At 44.4% G+C, this 19,447-nt stretch overlaps 1 protein-coding gene across 11 annotated transcripts in view; it reads right to left on the bottom strand.

Annotated features, from left to right (window-relative positions):
* The window catches only part of CASK (calcium/calmodulin dependent serine protein kinase), a 187,803-nt gene that overhangs the window by 113,177 nt on the left and 55,179 nt on the right, over nucleotides 1-19,447 (bottom strand). For all 11 annotated transcript variants that reach the window (XM_081951512.1, XM_081951509.1, XM_081951514.1 and 8 more), the window contains exons 3-4: nucleotides 18,687-18,792; nucleotides 8,101-8,178 (exon numbers count right to left, since the gene is read on the bottom strand). In XM_081951512.1, coding sequence (XP_081807638.1) covers nucleotides 8,101-8,178; nucleotides 18,687-18,792 — 184 coding nt within the window. The remainder of the gene's footprint in view (nucleotides 1-8,100; nucleotides 8,179-18,686; nucleotides 18,793-19,447) is intronic.

Below are 19,447 nucleotides of genomic sequence, written 5' to 3'. Positions count from 1 at the left end.
TTCTTTATTACAACTCCAATCTTGGATAAAGCAATTGCACAAAATAACTGATGCCTCAGAGTCACTACCTGAAGTTAGTAGAGGAAGCTCCTCATTTGGTGAAATTTCTGAATAAGAAACTACCCGAACTACCTAACTACTCTTGGTCTGTGTTGGAGAAAGAATATATATGCTCTTGAGAACATTACTTACATGTAGGGCTAGGTGCAATTGTTATTTTGAACTCAGAATTGACCATGCATCATTGAAATGGCTATAGGAAACTCACCAAAAGAAATTTGTATATTGTAGTTTCATCCTGCTGGTGTATAGTTTTAAAACTGTGGGTGGGTTTCAATTTTTTTACTATTTATTCTGTGTGCATGGCCTATTCTGTGGGCGTGGCTTGGCAGTTATGTGACTGGGTGGGCGTGCCAACTTGTAAAATGTGGTGAAACTCACTTAACAATGCTCTTGCTTAGCAACCAAAATGTTGGCTCAGAAACTGTGGCATTTGAAGTGTGCAAGTTTTAAAGCTGTCAGGTTACAAGACCCTTGCACCCTTAACCCTTTACAAAAAACAAAACAAAACCTCAGAGGTATTCAAACTTGACAGCTTTAAGACTTGTGGACTTCAATTCCCAGAATTTCTCCTCCAGTCATGTTGGCTCAGGAACTCTGGAATTTGAAGTGTGCAAGTCTTAAAGCTGTCAAATTATAAGACTCTTGCACCCCTAACCTTTTACACACACCCCAAAACTAAAGTTTTATTTTTTAAAGCATTTTGCACCTGGGGAAAATCAGAACAAGCCACACACCACCTCCACTGACTTTGAAGTCTTTCTTTCGCGCTGCCAAAACCCCTCGCCGCTCTTAACCTGTAGTTGCCCCTTCAACCTCCCACCCGTAGAGAAAGTGCGGTGGTCTTCCTGGAGGAGCAGCTGAGGGGCACTTTCCCCCACCCTCTGAATAGTGCGTAGGCTGAGGAAAGTGAGAGGGGAGAGGGGAGCTGCTCTTTTTTCTGTGGGGCAGAAAGAGGCGAGGGGGCCTCAGGTGCCATCCGGGAACAGCCCCTCAGAGGCATTGCTTTTTGGCCAAAACAAAGTGGTAGCAAGGAAGGAGTCTCTGGTGGCTGCAGCAACAACAGAAGTGGCAGCTGAAACACAATCCTGGGCTGTCAGTTCCGGCTCTCCCTTCCCTGAGCATGTCCAAATGCTTCTGGCACCGCTTTTGGTGAATTCGGCATGGTGGCGATGGCAAGAAGCTGATGCCGGCGATGCTCTAAGCAATGGCAACATAAAGAACGTTGGTCCTTACATGAACATGTCTTTTCAGTAGAGTGGCGAGAGGGGCTACAACTGGGTTCTGTCAAAGCCTGATTGGTCCAAAGACTGAGGGAAATTTCTTTAAGTATCCTCCTTTCCCTGTTGGCTCCCAGTTTCCTCGAGGTTGAATGACAAACACTGTAAGACACAACAAAAAAACAGACCACCTGACCCCCCTTCACCCCTCCTGACTAGCTACATATTGCTGAACCAGGGAAGGATGTAGCCCCTCCCACCACTCTACTGAAAAGACACGTTCAGGTAAGGACCAACTTTCTTTTTCCAGTAGAGATGGTGGGAGAGGCTACAGCTGGGACGTACCCAAGCTAGGTCCCAGAGAGGGAAATTAGAACCCCGGGGAAGGGGTGGTCACCACCTGCTGGAGAACCCTATGTCCAAAGGACGCCTCCGCCGATGCAAAAATAACCAGACGATAGTGCCGGATAAAGGAAGTCAGGGACGACCAGGTGGCTACCCGGCAAATGTCCTCGAATGGGGCTCTGGTGGCCCACACCGTGGTAATGGCGGCGCTCCGCATGGAATGGGCCGTGATCCCCGAAGGAGGAGTCTGACCTGGGGCTTCATAGATGGCAATAATGGCCTGCCACCTGCCAATTGTGGCAGAGGAGACCCTGGCCCCCAGGGAACTGGGTTGAAAGGAAATGAAAAGAGCCTCAGATGCCGATGTGTGCCTGAGATAAATGCACAGCGCGGGGCAGACGTCTAGCCGATGCCAAACGCATTCCCTCTCCTGAGAGGAGGCTGGGCAAAAATTAGGGAGGTCTCAGAGAGATGGGTGGAGAAGGGGATACCTCCTGTCTGGTCTTCCTACGAGGCCTAGCAGGCGAGATTGAGAGGGAAGAAGGACTGAAACCCCTAGGAGGGGAGCCTGACTGTTGAGAGACTAACAGGAGACCTTGACTTGCTGGGGGAGCTGGGCCTAGTGGTATGGGCCTGCTTCTCTGCCCTGGCAATCTGCTTCTCCAAAGCTTGTTGTCTTCTGAGCTTGTCCCTAACGGTGGCTCTGGAGTGGCGCTGCTCAGCAGGCGGCTAGGAGGCCGCTGCCCTGATTCTGGGCCTGTCGTGCTCCCTTTCCCCAACTTTGCTAGAGGTCTCCATAGGGGCCTGCGTTGGATCTGGCCCTGTTGTAGCCATCTTAGACACTCATGGGCGCACAAAGTTGTTTTAGGGCTGTGGAAAACGGCTGCTGGTGTCTGGCCCTTGGGAGCTGATGTGACTGCACCCGTCACTCTACCGCCTGCCGGCCTCAATCAGTGGCCACGATGCAGGCCCGCAGTGCCACTCATGAAATAGCTGAAAATGGCCACCTCCACGTGCATTGGCAAAATGGCCACCGGAGGATCCGTCAATAGAGGCTCTGCAACGAGGAGGCCGCAGCTAGCTGCTACAAATCGCGGCTCGTCTTCCCACACTGCAGCTCACCTTTCCCAGCTGCAGCACGCCCTTTGAAGCCGTGACTGACTCTCTAAGCTGTGCCTCGCTTCACCAAATTGCGGCACGGTCTTTGAAGCCGCGGCTCCTCTCTCCAAGCCGCGGCACGGTCTTTGAAGCCGGGGCTATCTTCTCCAAGACACGGCGCACCTGTTGGAGCCGTGATGCGGCTGTTGGGGATGCAGCACAATTTTTCAGCCTCTGCACATGTTGGAGTGCCTGCAGTCGCTCCCCTTTGCTGCTGACAGAGCCTGTCATCCCCAAACACCCAGGGACCAGGCCCAGAGGTAGGAGAGAAACGCCAAAAAGTCTCTCCTATCTCCTCATGAGAAAGTAAATATGGTCTCTGTGGCCAGCAACACAACAATTTGTAAATTTGGAAAAGCCAATCAATAAAATTAATCAATTTAGACCAATTTAGAATAACTGCACTATTTCCTCAAATGGAGCCAAAGCCAGTGCTTGGACCAAGAAACTAGGAGCTAATGGGGCGGCTGTGGCGAACAGTAAGAGAAGCGGGCGCCAGCCAGCACCCCTGCCTCCTTCCTCCGCGAGCGCGGCTGGGGAGAAATCAGGGGGAGAGTGGGAGGAGGCCATCCCTAGCAGAAGCTCGGCTTTCTCCTCCCACTCTCCCTCTGATTTCTCCCCATGGCAAGCAAGGCAGCTCTCAAAGAGAACGAAGCACAGATGCTTCTTCCAACAGACGAGGCCTCTGCTCCTCTGTTGTTTCTTTCTTTCGATGGTACGGGGGCGTGGCTAGGCCACCATCGCTACTCGTCCTATTCGGTACACCAGATTTTCACTACCACTCCTGGCGTACCAGACTGTACCGGGAGGAACTCACCTCTGAGTCAAGGGAAGAAAACATAGTGGCAGAAATATTTAAGGAACACAACTGCTCATATGGAAGAGTAGGGGAGGATGATCTAGTAATGGAGGATACTATCTATTGATATATTGACAGGTCTAAGCCCAAAGACAATATAGTGAATTGCATTTGGATAAACAGTGGTGGGGAATCTTGGCAGCATAGAACTTTTCCAGGGAGGAGATAGTACATTCCAGAGAGAAACTCAAATTAAGAGACTGTGCAATCCTGAGCTGGACTGGGCAGGGAGGGAAGAAGTTATGCCCTAGAATCTCTCAGGATATATCTAGTAGGGTACCGAGTTATAGTTAAAAGGATATATACAAAAATAAAATGAAGCAACAGAGTTCTTTTAGAAAGACTAATAACATGGAAAATCCTTAAGAGTAAAAATGTGATATAAATCAGATCAAGTCTCCTCTTCCACTTTCATTATGGCGAAAGAGAAAGTGTTTTAAAGCTCCAGAGTAAAGCAATGAAAGTTTACATTTGTAATTAAGAAAAGGGGTTTAGAACAAATCAGCACTCAGCCAGTCTATTAACAAAAAACAGAAGCATGCCTTTCACTTTCCTTCTTTTCTCAGCTATTTATAAAGCCTCATCAGACAGCCACTTTGCTTTCTTCGGTCCTTTTTTGGGGGGGGGAGGGGGAGTCATTGTAAATGATTCCTTGTACAATGTTCTTAGTTCACTGTTCTTTAGGCACTCTACCAGATCTGATTCCTTAAACCTATTCACCACCTCCATTGTATATTCATAAGGGTTACAATTCAGATCATGCCTAATGATTTCCCCTATTTTCTTCAATTTAAGCCTGACTTTTGCAGTAAAGCTCATGATCTGAGCTCCAGGTTTTGTTTTTACTGACTGTATATAACTTCTCCATTTTTGACTGCAGAGTATATAATCAATCAAATTTCAGTAGTGATCACCTGGAATCACCTCTTGGTTGTTGAAAAAGAGTATTTGCTATGAGCAGCAGGTTCTCTAGATAACTCTTTTAGCTTTTGTTCTGCTTCATTTTGTATTCCAAGACCAAAATTGCCTGTTATTCCGGTTCCTTTAGACTTCCTGCTTTAGCATTCCAATCCCCTATGACAGCGATGGTGAACCTTTTTTGGCTCGCGTGCCACAAGTGGGGGGGGGAGCGCAGGGGGGTCGTGTGCGGGCGTGCCGCACCCATAATGCAACGCGCGACCCCCAGTGCGCATGCGCGAACAACACGCGACCCTCCCATTTTTACATGCTTTTTTCGCCCTCCCCAGGCGCCTGGTGGGCAGCCTGTGCGGTCCTGTTGCTAGTGTTCGGCGGCAGCAGCGGCGCTCCGACTATTGCCGCTGCTGCTGCCGCCGAACGCTGGCAACAGGCGCGCACAGGCTGCCCACCAGGCGGGCGAAGCTCCCCCCGCTTCTTTTGGTGCCTTTTCGGGCTTTTCCTTTCCGCCTCCTTGCAAGGCTCTCCTCGGCATCAGGGCTGCCTTTTTCATCACGATGAGCCCCGCTGCTTTCTGGGGGGTGAGGGGAGCTGTTGTCTTCCTTACTCCGAGGAAGCCTGCAGAGCCTCGCAAGGATCTCTTTCGGCTTCGCTTCTATGCTGGACCTTTAGCCTGCTCTTCCTCTTCTCTATACAGCAATCGCCTACTCATTACAATGCCTCCCGCGAGTTTGGTCTTATTTTGTCTTGACTAGAGCAAAAGCTGGCGCGCCTCCGCTCCCTTCCCGCCCCGCCGGCGGCAATAGTCATTACTATTACAATGCTTGGTGTGAAACAAAATTTTATACCGATTTTTAATCAAAAATTAGGGGGTGCGCGTTATACACGTGTGCGTGTTATACTCGAATAAATACGGTATACTCCGGTGCGTCTTATACTCCGAAAAATACAGTATTAGACTTATTCCCCACAATGTGAGGGATGCATGTTAAACCTTAGCTACAGTTTGCTAAATCTATGGTACTCAAAAGGTATATATGCAGAAATAAAAAAAGGATTTGTAATCAAAACCTTTATTAGCAATTACACAATGGGATTTCGTTTTAGAGATACTTCTTACCAGAGTCCTCAATGGCAGAGCTTCACATGTACTAGAAAAGTTCTTAAAAATTCAGGGAGATATTTAGAGATGGATTTGCCTTCAGAGTAACCGACTGCATAGCACAGTTAAACGTCAGGAGCTTGCCACAGGAAATATTTTATGACATTTTGTTATGTCATAGAATATTTTATGATAATTTTATGTCATAAATTGTTTTATAAAATTTGCTAAATTTTAATTCCATAGGGGTTACGTATCCCAGATTTGGGATGCATTCTGTAAGATACTCATGTGGAGTACCTGGGTTAAAAAGGTTGTGTCCTACAATGCACAATTTCACTCAGTTACAGACCTGAGTGTTTTCGTAGTACATAGATTGGGCTGACTTGGTCAGAGAAAACCAAATTGAAGTTTAAGTGTCTTGGGAGCAAGTAAGGGTAGAAGGGAACAATTTCCTCAGGATGTCTTCTGATAAATGATTTTCAGCAACCTCTCCCGTGATCAACATTTTATAACAATATCATTTTTTCAAAATTTCAGATATGTTCATGGTCCACCTATGAACATCATTTATCTCTGTAATCCCCATCATAGTCACACCTGGAAAAAAGCTACTTACCATCTACACTGTATCTTAGTCATATTGTATTGTGCAATATCTTTATATTATAAAGATCAACTATGCAGTAGCTAACGAAAACAACTCTATCCAATCATAATTGTAATAGCAAACAACATTCTTAAAGACATATGCCAGAAACTTGAGGGTGCAAACGAAACCACGCCCCCTTTGGTGCATGAAAAAACCTCTCTCTATGGAATTGGTCCCTGGTGCCCAAAATGTGGGAGCCACAGCTCTAGAACACTGAAAACATATATTGCTAAAAAAACCTAAATATTCTTTCTAGAATATATGAATGCATAAATAAAATTAGGAGAGCATAAACTCACAATATTTCGGTGTTATTTTTAAAAACAGACAAAAAAAAATCTTCCATGTTAGTATACCACAAAATTTAGCTATGGAATCAACAGGATTCAATCCTTCACCTGTTTAGCTAAATTTAATATATCTTCCATTGAAGTAATATAATACAAATCAACTTACACAATTTGTTACTAAATGTTGTAGGTTATTTACCTACTTAGATGGCTTTAAAAGAGAACAGTCTCATATGAACTTGTCTATTAGTGCAATAATTCATGATTATGTAATGAAACTCCTGTGTTTAAAAATAATGTGTTTCTGAACATAGCTTGCTAGGATGCAAACATGGCAGTGCAAACATGGCTTTATCTCTTATAATTTTCTGCAAACTATAACTAGAAAAAGAAAACTGGAGCTATCGTATTTTTCGGAGTGTAAGACACATCGGAGTATAAGACGCATCAAGGTTTTGAAGAAGCAAATTAAAAAAAAGTTTTTGCACTCTGCAAACCTGCTAAAAACGGGCCTGGTTTCCCCACCACCACCACAAAAAAGGGCATGAATAACCCTTAGGCGGATTATAGAGTGTTTCTGGGAGGGTGGGGGCCCCCAAAATGAGCAAAAAACGGGCTGTTTATTTGCGAAAATGGGCCCATTTTTTGTAAAAAAAAAGGGGGGGTGATTAGGAAGTTTATAGCGCTCCTGGGGGCTGGGGGAGGCAAAATGTCTGCCCTCCCCAGCCCCCAGGAGCTCTCTGAAAACCTCCTACAAGCTATGCATGGCCATTTTTGCAAAGGGGGCGGGGTTTCAGGAGGCAAAAAAAATGCTGTATTCAGTGCATAAGATGCACCCAGATTTTCAGCCTCTTTTTTGAGGGAAAAAGGCGCGTCTTGTACTCCGAAAAATACAGTAATCAAATCTAGGTCAGATCCTAGCCTCTTATGCTCCTAATTTAAAAGTGCTTCACTTTGCCTTGATTAAGTTCTTTTGTTAACTGGAGGTTTAGAAGTGTAACTGATAATGATGAATCTAATAATAGTACAATTTAATTATAAACTTTTGAGATATCTTTTCACAATTATTTAAAATAACTGAGAACTAAAATTAAAATAATACCATATTTTGCTTTTTAAAACATTACTAGTCATAGTTTCTTTCCTCAACATGTATTAATCTTTAAAAGAATACTTATTGAATATAAGTAGTCCTCATTTAGTGACTATTCAGTGATGAAAAAGTAAATTGGAATCAATCGTCATATTTACTATCTTTTCAGGTCTGTAAAGCAAAGGAAAGCTGTTGTAGAATCATAAGCATAGCTACTATTTTACTTAGCGACTGCTTCACTTAATGACTGAGTTGCTGGTCCCAACTGGGGTCTCTAAACAAAGACTACCTATATAAGTTTTCCGGATTGATTATCTTAATCAGTGCTGCTTATAGTGTTAGCTATCAGATAAGTGTTAATTATTGTTCACTCTTCCCAGCACAGAATTAAAGTAAGACAACATACCTGGCTACAGCTTCACTGTACACAAAACCAGCATCTGCTCTCTTTACAATTTCAAAGCAGAGATCTGCACCATCCATACTGCATATAAAAAGTAATGAAAAAGTAATTACGAAACGTGAAACTGACTTTCAAAGTAATGTTAATATTCAGAAATGGACACTTTTAAATTATTTTCTAAATTATTCAAAATTTATACTAATTGAAATTTAGATTGCTAGCAGCTCTTGTCATCTTTCTGGTAGAAGACAAGAAAAACATACAGGCTTTATAGTGCAATCACTAACCAATGATTTCATCTCAAAACACAATACAATTTTGGAGAAACAGTCTCAAATAGGAAGAATTACTGGCGTTTCTAAATTCTTAAATGCAAAATTTCTGAAAAGTTTGGCCACAGGCTTTTCTCTTCTCGAATCCCAAAACAAATGAATGGATATTGGGAATTCATGAGTAACTTCTGTATGTATTCTCCTATATTAAAGGTGGGCTAAGTATAAAGTAATGTTTGGACTAGGAAGATATAGGTTAAAATCAGTGGTGGGTTCCGGATCCCACTGCAACCAGTATGGTGCAATGGGGCCGGGTGTCCACCACATGCACGCGCGCAGCATGTGCACAGCGTGCACACGCGAACTTACTGCCCACGACATTCCAGCTGCTTGGCGGAACGTCACGCAAGCACTCTAGGCTCCGTTCGCGGAAGCCCCGATCGGCTCAAATACAGGTAAGGAGGGTGTGTGGTCCCTCCAGAGCACCGTATCGGAACAGTACTGGTTGTATCCCACCACTGGTTCAAATTCCAAATGAGCCATGAAGTTCACTGTATGATTTTGCAATATTTTGGCACTTTCCTCACATGACTGTATTGTGATCAAAAAGTCCTGAGTTCTTGGAATAATGATGGTTTATTCATTTAGAAGAAAGATAAACAGAGACAATCTAATGGAACTGTTAGCTCTCTCACTCAAATTCATGTACAGAAACAGAATGAACTTGTAATTGAATACCATCAAGTTAGAGTTAGGGTTTTGTCATCTACTGTTTCCAAAATCATCTGGAAGGCTGCTATCATTGCTCTCAGTATCTGCTACCTGAGATAATTGCTTCACTTAGTCAATGACAAAGCTGCTTGAACTTAATAAATTGTAGTGTTGCTGAAATATGATGCAAAATAAAAGATCCACAGTAAATATATGTAATATTGCCTACAAGATTATCTTGGTAATGACAAAGACATACTATTAGTCCTTGACTGATAACCATTCGTTTAGTGACCAAAGTTACAATTACACTAAAAAAGTGACATGAGCATTTTTCACACTTACGACTGTTGCAGCATCCCCATGATCACATGATCAAACTTTGGACGCTTGGCAACTGCATTTATTTGTATGGTTGCAGTGTCCCGGAGTCACGTGATCATCTGTGATTTTCTGACAAGCAAAGTAATGCAGAAACCAGGTTCACTTAACAACTGTTACCAATTTAACATCTGCTGTGATTCACTTAACAAACGTGGTAAGAAAGGTCATAAAATGGGGCAAAACTTACTTAATTTTCTTGCTTAGCAATATAAATGTTGGTCTTAATTGTGGTCAAAAGCCAAGGACTATTTGTATTATAACAGTTGAAGTATATATTTAATCTTTATAATCCAGTTGAAAATATTGGAGAATACAGCAGTCTCAATTTAAATTGAGACAACAGCAGTTTCTCTCCTGTGCCAAGCAATGTCAATCAGAGATAATTAACACTAAAAGCACAATATATAAGAGCATCCACCCATCACCAACTTTCCACCTGTTATTTCAGTGGTATGTCTGGGAAGGAAAAAAGAAACTATATGCTACATCCAAAAATTCCATACTCTATTTGCTCAGAAAATGTATGGATTAATGCTTTTTTTATGACAATGGCAGCTCAATTTTTGAATTTATGTAAAAACAAAATGAAACAATGTAACTATGATCCCAATAATGTTTATAGACTGATAGAAAATGTTTATTGGTTTTCTTGTTTCTACAGTGCTAGAAGTTTCCAAAGATGCCATTTAGAAAAAAAAAGCTTCCTTCCTTCCCCCCTTCCTTCCTTCAGTAATGTTTTTATATATAATAAATAATTCTGAAAGTGAAATTATGACACATCCTGTGGAAAGTTATTGGCCAATTTCTTTGTTATATGCGGTGGCTAACATTTTGACAATTTAGTTTCAATATTATCAAATGAATTATTGAATTCATTAAAATGCAGCATTCTAATCCATCATTTCTGTGTAAAAAAAAAGTTAGAGCCTGGGAAAGGTATGAGACAGTAAAAGACTCAAAATAATCATGCGTTGATTTTAAGATGGATCAGACAGAAATTTAGACAAGATTCCAAAAGTCCATTATTCTATCAAACTACAATAAGGGAATAAGGTATTCTTGTCTCTGTATAGTTTCTTATACTAGAAACTCAAAAGGCTATGAAATAATTTCTATGAAGAAATTATTTCTTCACCTATCAAAGGCGTGCATTTACTCTTCCAGTAGTTATTCTTACTTTGGAACTACCTTTTCAAAATATATATTTGAAATATCAAGGCGATATTGCTAGTGTTGTTTATTGCATAGTACATTAGTGATTTTAATGGAGCAAGTCTAATACAGATGTACTAGTTCTAAGTTTCTTTACATTTTTAAAAGTTCATTTAAATATCTTATAACTATTAGAAATAGTTACTTTCTGATAGTGATTAAAATGTGGGGCTAATAGGAAAAATAGTTCATTCTTATTCACAGAAGTATTTGGATGATGCTGGGTCAGTCACACTCTCTGAAGCCAATCTACTTTATACAGCTATTGGGGGAAAATGCTATGTATGTTACCTTGGATTTTAGAATGAAAATCAGGATATATATTTAATAAACAAACAAATATTTCTGTTTGTGGCATATTACTAGTTAAAATTCCCATGTATTTTGAAGAAAAATATTTTAAAATCAATGCTACCCCAAAACTAACATATATTTAAATGACAATATTTTCTAAATATTTTAAACAGACTGATAAGATGCCATATCTTATGGGCTAGTTCCTTGGATTTTCTTTTTCAAATTACATATTGGATATGAAGGCATATATTTTAATTTTCTCAACTTAAAACTTAAACAGGGCTTATATTCTGATTACTACCCTGTTTCCCCCAAAATAAGACCTCCCCAGATAATAAGCCCAATTGGGCTTTTGACCGCATGTGCTAAAATAAACCCTCCCCCGAAAATAAGCCCTCCCCCAAAATTTTGCAACACAGCAGCAGCCATGAGGTGACCATGCTTGCCACCTCCTGCACCTCAAAAATAATAAGACCTCCCTGAAAATAAGGCCAAGTGCTTATTTCAGGGGTCAAAAGAAAATAAGACCATGTCTTATTTTCAGGGAAACATGGTAGTGCTTTGCGGAATCTCAATAATCCATTTACTCAGCTAATTTGCACATTAGTTTGGACACTAGGTGGTGTTGTAACTTATTTTTTTCTATGAGTTTCAAAATTGAAAAGAAGGTCAAATACTTGGGAGTTAACAGTGACAAACTCTCTGATAATCTTAGTATTTGACTAGTTCTCCTAATAATGAAAACTATGTATAACAAGTTCTTCCCAAATAATTAGGTTTTTTTTTTTTGGTTATTTCTAGAATGAAAATTATACTAAAGATAAATTTTAAAAAGCTTGGTGGAAACAAAATGTTCAACCCAGCAAAATATTACTAACCAAATGAAAACTTTTAAAAAACGAATACATTTACATCAATTTAAAATCAGTGTAAGGAATATATTGAAGTAACAAGCCCCAGTGGGATTACTATCGCCACTTGGTGTGGTAGAAGGAGTATGCTATGGATCCCATTAATTAAGGGATTTCAGTTGGCAGGATCTAGGACTAGAGCCTTTTCTATAGGGGCCCTGCCCTTTGGAACATCTTGCTTCTGGAGGTAAGGCCCACTTCCCCCACAACCTTTTTTCACCTTATGCTGGTTTTCCCATTTGGTTTGGAGCTTTGATTAGGGTGCTTTATGCTGGAGGTGGATATGGATCAAGAGGGAAGATCCTATCACTGTACCATTCATGCTCTTTTTTAAAAAAATCTAATTCTTGTTAATTTTAATATTTTATGTCTATGGAGATTCTCATTCATCCAGGTCATAGTTGTCCCAAAGGTGCTTTTTTCAAGAGACAGCTGGACTTCCTTGCTTCTCTTTGAAGACATTTCACTTGTCATCCAAGAAGCTTGTTCAACTCTGACTGGATAGTGGAGAATGGAAGGATTTATACTCCTTGCAGACAGTTGGTCACTTGCATTCTTTTAGCGAGTTGTTAAAGCCACCTGAAGGTTTATCTGTGTCTTTTAAATGAAAATGGACCGCTGAATCTTGTCTTCTTGTCATCTATTTCTAGTCTACAACACAGTCCTTTCAACTGGATGGTTCCAAGAAGGCTCCATACCCATTTGCACTACTCTGGTGACTCTGAGGACACAGATAAACCTTCAGATGACCTCAATGACTCTCTAAAAGAATGCAAATGATCAGCTGTCTGCAAGGAATATAAATACTTCTATTTCCTATCATCCAGTAAGAGCTGAAGAAACCTCTTGGATGAGAAGTGAAACATCTTCACACAAAACCAAGGAAGTCCAGTTGCCCCTTGAGAAAAAAGCACTTGGGTTTAATATTTAATATTTATAAATTTATTGTTATCCAAAGTTGCTTTGAATAGTGAAATGGGTGACACATCAATTTAATAAATAAATAAATAATCAGCATTTCCTGGAAAAAAATCACATCTAGGACTAAAACTCTTATCGAGATTTATAATTCTAGATTATATATCTGGAATTCCTCTGTTCTGCAGTGTGCCTGGCAAGTGAAGAAACAGTAGACATGCATGAACCACGGTAGCACAGTGGTTAAGAGTGCAGTACTGCAGGCTACTTCTGCCGACTGCCTGCAATTTGGCAGTTCAAATCTCACCAGGCTCAAGGTTGACTCAGCCTTCCATCCTTCTGAGGTGGGTAAAATAAGGACTCAAATTGTTGGTGGCAATATACTGACTCTGTTAACTGCTTAGAGAGGGCTGTAAGGCACTGTGAAGTGGTATATAAGTCTATGTGCTATTGCTATTAGTGACATTATATAGGAATTATGGGAAAAGCTTCCCTTCAAAATAGCATCTGGATGTGAGCGTGAGTTAAAAGGGGCTCAAGGTTTCTTTAACTTTTTACTATGTATAGGGAGCTTCCCCAAATAGCTTACCCTTTTGAAGGGTGCCGCTGCCAGGCGCCATTTGGATTGCATATATGCCTGCCAATGGCAAAGCCAGAGGAGGTGGCGGGAGGTGACATTAGTCGCCTTAGCTCTGGTAGCAAATTTTGCTGCAGTTAGTGTGGCATCTGCGGAGAACTCTAAGGCAGTCCCTAGCTTGTTAACATTCTGATGGAGGTGCATGTCCTCAGGGGCTAACCTAGCTTGCAACTGTCTGAGCCACACCAGGGAACTCCTATTGAAGAAGGACGCAGCAATCGCGAATTGCCAATGTTGGAGCCAGACCAAACGACGGGAAGTGATGTTGGACGCTAGAGCCCTTGAGGCAAATTTGGTGCCATTGAGGGATGCATCAGCGGCGTATTGGGAAGCCGTGATGATCTTAGACATATCCTGGCGGAGGCGCATGTCCCCCGCCGGAAGCTTGGTCAGCAGCTCACAGAGCCAAATGACAGAGGCCTGTTGAAGAATGATGCAGACGAAGAGGCCCTAATGGCCCAGGCGGCCGCAAGATGGGTCTTGTGGCACGCCTTCTCCGCCTTTTTATACTCCGCCTTGAGGCCCTCCAATAGGTTTGCTGGAGGGAGGAATTGGAGGTAAGAGCGGCTATGGGTGGGTACACAGTTGGCAGGAACAAGAGGTCCTCCAGAGCAGGCTCCATAGTATAAAGTTTCTTGTCCTCTCCACTGGGAGAGGACTGTGTGGCAGGCTGGGCCCACTGACATTGAATAAGATCAAGGAACTACCCAGGGATCAGTACCAGCTCCTGCTGAGGAGTGGGAATGTCGAACATGACTGCGTTAGGGTTGACAGGAGTCAACTCTGGAGCAGGTTGGGCAGGTTTGGGTTTGATTCCCACCTTAGTGGCTGCCTTGACCTTGTGGAGGACTGACTTAAAACGGCTAGGCTTAAAGAGCCCCGCGAAGGCAGGGGCATCAGGAGGTAGGTCCTCGTCCTCTGATAGCTCTGGCCCTCCTGGTCAGGGTCCTCAAGGGCAGAGGCCTCACTGACCACAGAGGATTCCAGGGAAGGGTGGCGGACCCGCTTGGCCGGAGGAGGGGCGGACTGGTCGGGTCTGGGAACCTTGGGTGCCGCTGAGGGCGGATCACGTGTTTTCATGCCATCAGCGATGCCCTTGGCAATGGCGCAAGCCACTACCGCCTGCATGTGAGCCAATAGTTCGGGCTCCTGGTCGGACTCGGGGTCCAGAACATCCTCTGGGGAGGGGGAGCATCCTCGGGCATGTCATCCTGGCACGGGTCCCCCAGGGGAGGGGCCTGCTTGCAAGCCCAAGAGGGGGCTGGGGAAGTTGGTTCCGCCAGTGACCTGTTTGGGGACAAGTCCTGAGACTCCATCTCCTCAGACATCACCACTAATGGGTCATCCCGAGACAAGGGAAGATCATAGTGGGATGGTTCCCTGCCTGCCTGGTGCTGGGACTTTTCGAATTGCTTATCAAGGGCCCGCTGGCACCTTTCAGCATCCTTGGCCTCTGCTGAGGACGGGGCTTTGGAACGATGTTTCCCAGAGCCGCCCCCCGCCTTTGCCCACTCCCCCACTCCCTGATGAGGAGGATCCCTTACTAGGGGCCTGGGAGAGACCTGGTCTAGTATCCTGGGAATCTGGGGGGCTGGGCAGCTCCATAGTCAATGACCACGTAAGATGGTGCAAGGCTATGACAAGGCTGAAAGCCGGAGGCATAGACTGGCTGTGCTGGAAGAAGAACTAAAAAGGCAAGAGCTTGCACAATGTTAAACACAGAAAAAACATTGCAATCTGCTGGCATAGAAAAGAGGAAAAAAATCCGTATGCAAGAGACATCAGTTATAGGCCTCAGAGGTGGATTGGGGCCTGCACCCAAGTGCAAGGCCCCTCAGGAGAGACAGGGAGGGACAGGACTATAAAAAAATATGGGTGGCCTGCGTGTTAAAGGGCTCCCTCCCTGAGCCGGTGTGATGGCCATGAAACGGCCCGGGAACCAGCGCTGCTAGAAAAGGGGGAGGGAGGTTGGTGGACTGGCCTGGAGACCCTTGCCAGGCCCCCCCAACCCCCCAGCAGCCTCAGCGTGGCTGAGCAGAATGGCCGTTGCCAAAAGGGCGCAAATTTTTCACGCCCAAAATGGCCACCGCTGCAGCGTGGGGGTGAAGGGAGGCGAAAAACGATGCCCGTGTGTTGAAACGACGGTCGCACGCTCCTCCCTGCGGCAGAGGTCTTGAGAGCAGGCCAGGGATAGAAAAAACTGCGGCAAAACAACAAACAAGGGGCCAAGAAGACAGAGACCTCGCCGCTCTTGCCGCGCCTATTTAAAAAGCAAGCGGCGGGCCTCCGAAGCTGTCCAAAGCGGCGCGGCTGAGGAGCACCCCCCCCCACCTTCACGCTTACCTCCTGGCCTCTAGGAGAACGAAACTGTTGGAAGAAAGACACAGCAACAAAGCACGACTTGTAGTAAGGTAGAGGGGAGAATTTAGGAAAAAAATAAAAGGAATTATAGAGAGTCCAAGCCAAAAAAGGGATTAATTCAGCTGGAACTCTAGCTATTACATCCGAACGGGCTTGACTGAGGAAAAATTCTGGGGAGTGGCCACACGAGGAGGTGTGGTGAAAGGAAAAAAAGTTCCTCAGTCCAAGGGCAACCAGACTGAATTAACCCATTGCTTGGACTCTCCAAGCAGTGCACAGGAAAACTCTAAGGCAGTCACTAGCTTGTTAACATCCTGATGGAGGTGCATGTCCTCAGGGGCTAACCTAGCTTGCAACTGTCTGAGCCACACCAGGGAAGTCCTATTGAAGAAGGACGCAGCAATTGCTGCTCGAATTGCCAAGGCAGCCGCCTGGTGCATCTTGCAGAGAGTTTGCTCTGCTTTAGGGTCCTCTGCCTTGAAACCCTCAGATACATCTGAGGGCACAATGGCCGGGGAGGTCAAGGCCACCACCGGTGCATCCACAGACAGCATCTAGAGGAGCAGACTGGGCCATATAACCACTTGTCATTATTACTAGGCAGGGGAATGGCTGCTGGTTGAGACCACTGCCTCTGGATGACATCCAGAAACAGCTTAGGGGAAGGAATGACTTCCTGTTCCAGAACCAGTTCAGAAAACAGGCAATCAGTAGAGTCAAGCCCCAGTGAGGGTTCCACCGGAGTTCCCTTGCTGCCCATGTTGATTGTAGTCCTGGATTGAATAACAAGGACTTAAACAGGGCAGGCTGAAAAGACCTACAGACATGGGTGTGTCCTGGATTCTACCCTCATCATCAGACAATTCCTGATTTCCCCAAGACTTCGTCACCCAATAGCAAATCCTCATTATGTGTGAATGGCAATGGGGAGGGAGGATCCCTCATAGATCCTGGGGTAGGCCTCGAATGAGCCCTCTGGGCCCTTGCCCTCCGAAGAAGCTTGGAGTCAACCCCCTGCAAAATGGCCACAGAAATGAAGTCCCTGATTTCCCTAGGGAGGCCCAGAAGCTGTCCATCCTCCCTGCGGAGCCCCGCTGCTGTGGGGGTAAAAGTAGCTTCAGGCAAGGAGTACCTGGCCTCGGGGGTAGAATGCCTGGCCTGAGAAACCTGAGGAAGGCTCAAGCCCAATGCACCTTGGGTTGAGTCAGCGCCCAGACCCACATCCTCAGTGGATAGCCCCTGTACCTGAATATTGTCAGGGGACCAGTCCCTGGTGGTTCCCAGGCGTGGAGGGGATCCCTGGATTGAAAGGGAAGGCAATTCCTCCAATTGCAAAGGCGGGGGGATCTGGCAGCCCCTGCTTCTTTTGAAGCCTTGGAGAATTGTTTCTCCAAGGCCCTTTGCCTGCAGCCAATTTGTATTTGGCCTTCGATCTGCTGGCCGTGCCTCTGGTAGCAGGCCTTCCTACCCTGCTCGAGGATGGCGCCGCTAAAGGTGAGCTCCTGGGGGAACCTCCTCCCCAGTGGCTGGGACAGTTGCACCTTCTGCTATATTAAGCTTAAAGCTCCCAGTGGTAGGCCAAGGCAAACCTGCAACCAACACTCCTGCGATCCTAGCCGCCCAAGCAGAAGTGCCACTCAGTGGGATAACTGTGCGAGGCCAATAAGGGAGCACTAGAAGATCGTGAAGATTCAATTCTCGAGGCGCAAGAAAACAATCCCATTTAGAGGTGACTCAGCGAGATTGCAAGCATGCTGCTGACCTCTTCGCTCACAATGAGGTTCGCGGCAGCAAAATGGCAGCAGCTGCATAACGGCTTGTTTGGCGCCAAGGAAAACAGCCGGGAAATTCAAATTGCGGCCAATAGGCTGAACCGCTGCGGCCACTCTTGGCGCTGCTGACGCCCATGCAGGCAAAAGGAAGGTGACAGGAAGATGGCAGACCAAGCTTCAAACTGCACCGAAGCCAGACCAAACCCTTCACAGAACAGCGAAACTTGAGAAAGGTGAACTGAACTCACAGCTCCTGAGCCGACCTAGGTAGCGGTGAATGGGCTAGCCCGAGTGATCAGGCAATAACACCCCGGCTGCAGTTCTCGGATGCACAGAAGGAGCAGAATCGTCTGGTGGCAGTTCTTTCCGGCAGACCGGGGAAAACCAGCGCACCCGTGACCGCAGCCCACAATAAAACCAACTTTCTAATTCAACTGAAAACTGACCTGCTGCGCTGCAAAGACAACCCAAAAGTTGAACCCAAAGAATGCTAAAATTGAACTGGAGAAAACTTGATTGCGTCTCTCTAGGCAGACTGAATTGAAAAACTGAGCTGCTGAGTGAAGGAGGAGGCGTGGCCAAGTTTTCTTCAATTCAGTCTCTGGGCAAGCAGATCGTAATTAACCCCTTCATTTGGATACTCTAAGCAGCACACTGGAAAAACTAGCTTTGATCCTTAACCTAGGCTTTGGATGATTATTAAGCCTCTATAGTTTTTCTGCTCTGTGGGTTAGTTTTTTTCTGAATGTTCATTTCCACCTCCTCCTCTTTATTTTACTTTTAAAATGTAAGCTGTGAATTGGAAGAGTAGAGTAGATAGAGTGGAGTAGAATATAAAAGCAAACATAATATGAAAGTGTATTTTCCCCTTAGTATAGTATTGATCACTAATTTAAAGGACATTATTCACTTCATTAACTGATCACATTATTCTCCTCTGGTAAGATATAACTATGGTAGTTACAATTTGAACAGAATATGCAAATTATGATTACACATAATACACGTGTATTTATGCACACAATATACATGTACAAATTACAATGTGAAAACTATACGTGGCATTCTAGAATAACTGAAAATCTCAAAAAAATATGAAGAATTTAAAACTTACAATTCAAAAACCATATATAGCATTCCATCAGAACTATAGGTCTCCAGAAGTTCAACAATGTGAGGATGTTTCAGCATGTGACAGATACTTGCTTCCCTCTTCAGATCTGTTTGAAGACAGTAATTTCTGTATCATTACACATCATAGCAAAAGTAACAAGGATGATATATTCCTAATTAAATTCTTATAATTAAATATTTGCTGTAACATTAGTTTTAAATGCTTACAAAAGTTTTGACAATTGAATATTATATCACCATATAGTTATTTTGTGGCAATTCAATATGTAATACACAATGGCATAATATAAATATTAACGAGCACATGTATAAGAAATTAAGAAGATACTGTATTTTTCGCTCCATTACTTTTTTGTCCCCCAAAAGCAGGTGGAAATGACTGCATCTTATGGAGCGAATATTGCATCACAGACCAGGCCGCAGCAATGGGGGGGGGGGGGGGGAGAGTTGGTGCAGTGGCAGCGACAGGCAGCAGTGGTGAATGGCCTGCTGCTGCCACCACCTATTGGCGGTTGGATAGGCTCCCTGGAACACCACCGATCAGTGATACTGTGTGGCGAACAGTGATCCCCACCGCCTGTAAATAGCTGATCATGGTATTTCGGGAGGCTGATCCAACTGTTGATAGGCCGGTGGCAGCAATAGCTGGGGAATGCAGGTGAAGGCTCCAGTGTACCCCGGCGGAGGCAGCAGACACAGAGGAGGCAGCAATAGAGCAGTTTCTGGTTGGCCAGCCCACTG

Source organism: Natrix helvetica (genome assembly GCF_964273705.1).
Source record: "Natrix helvetica genome assembly, chromosome: 4".
Classification (NCBI taxonomy): Eukaryota; Metazoa; Chordata; class Lepidosauria; order Squamata; family Natricidae; genus Natrix; species Natrix helvetica.
The sequence above is the reverse complement of the archived record's forward strand: the minus strand, read 5'-3'. Positions and strand labels throughout refer to the sequence as shown.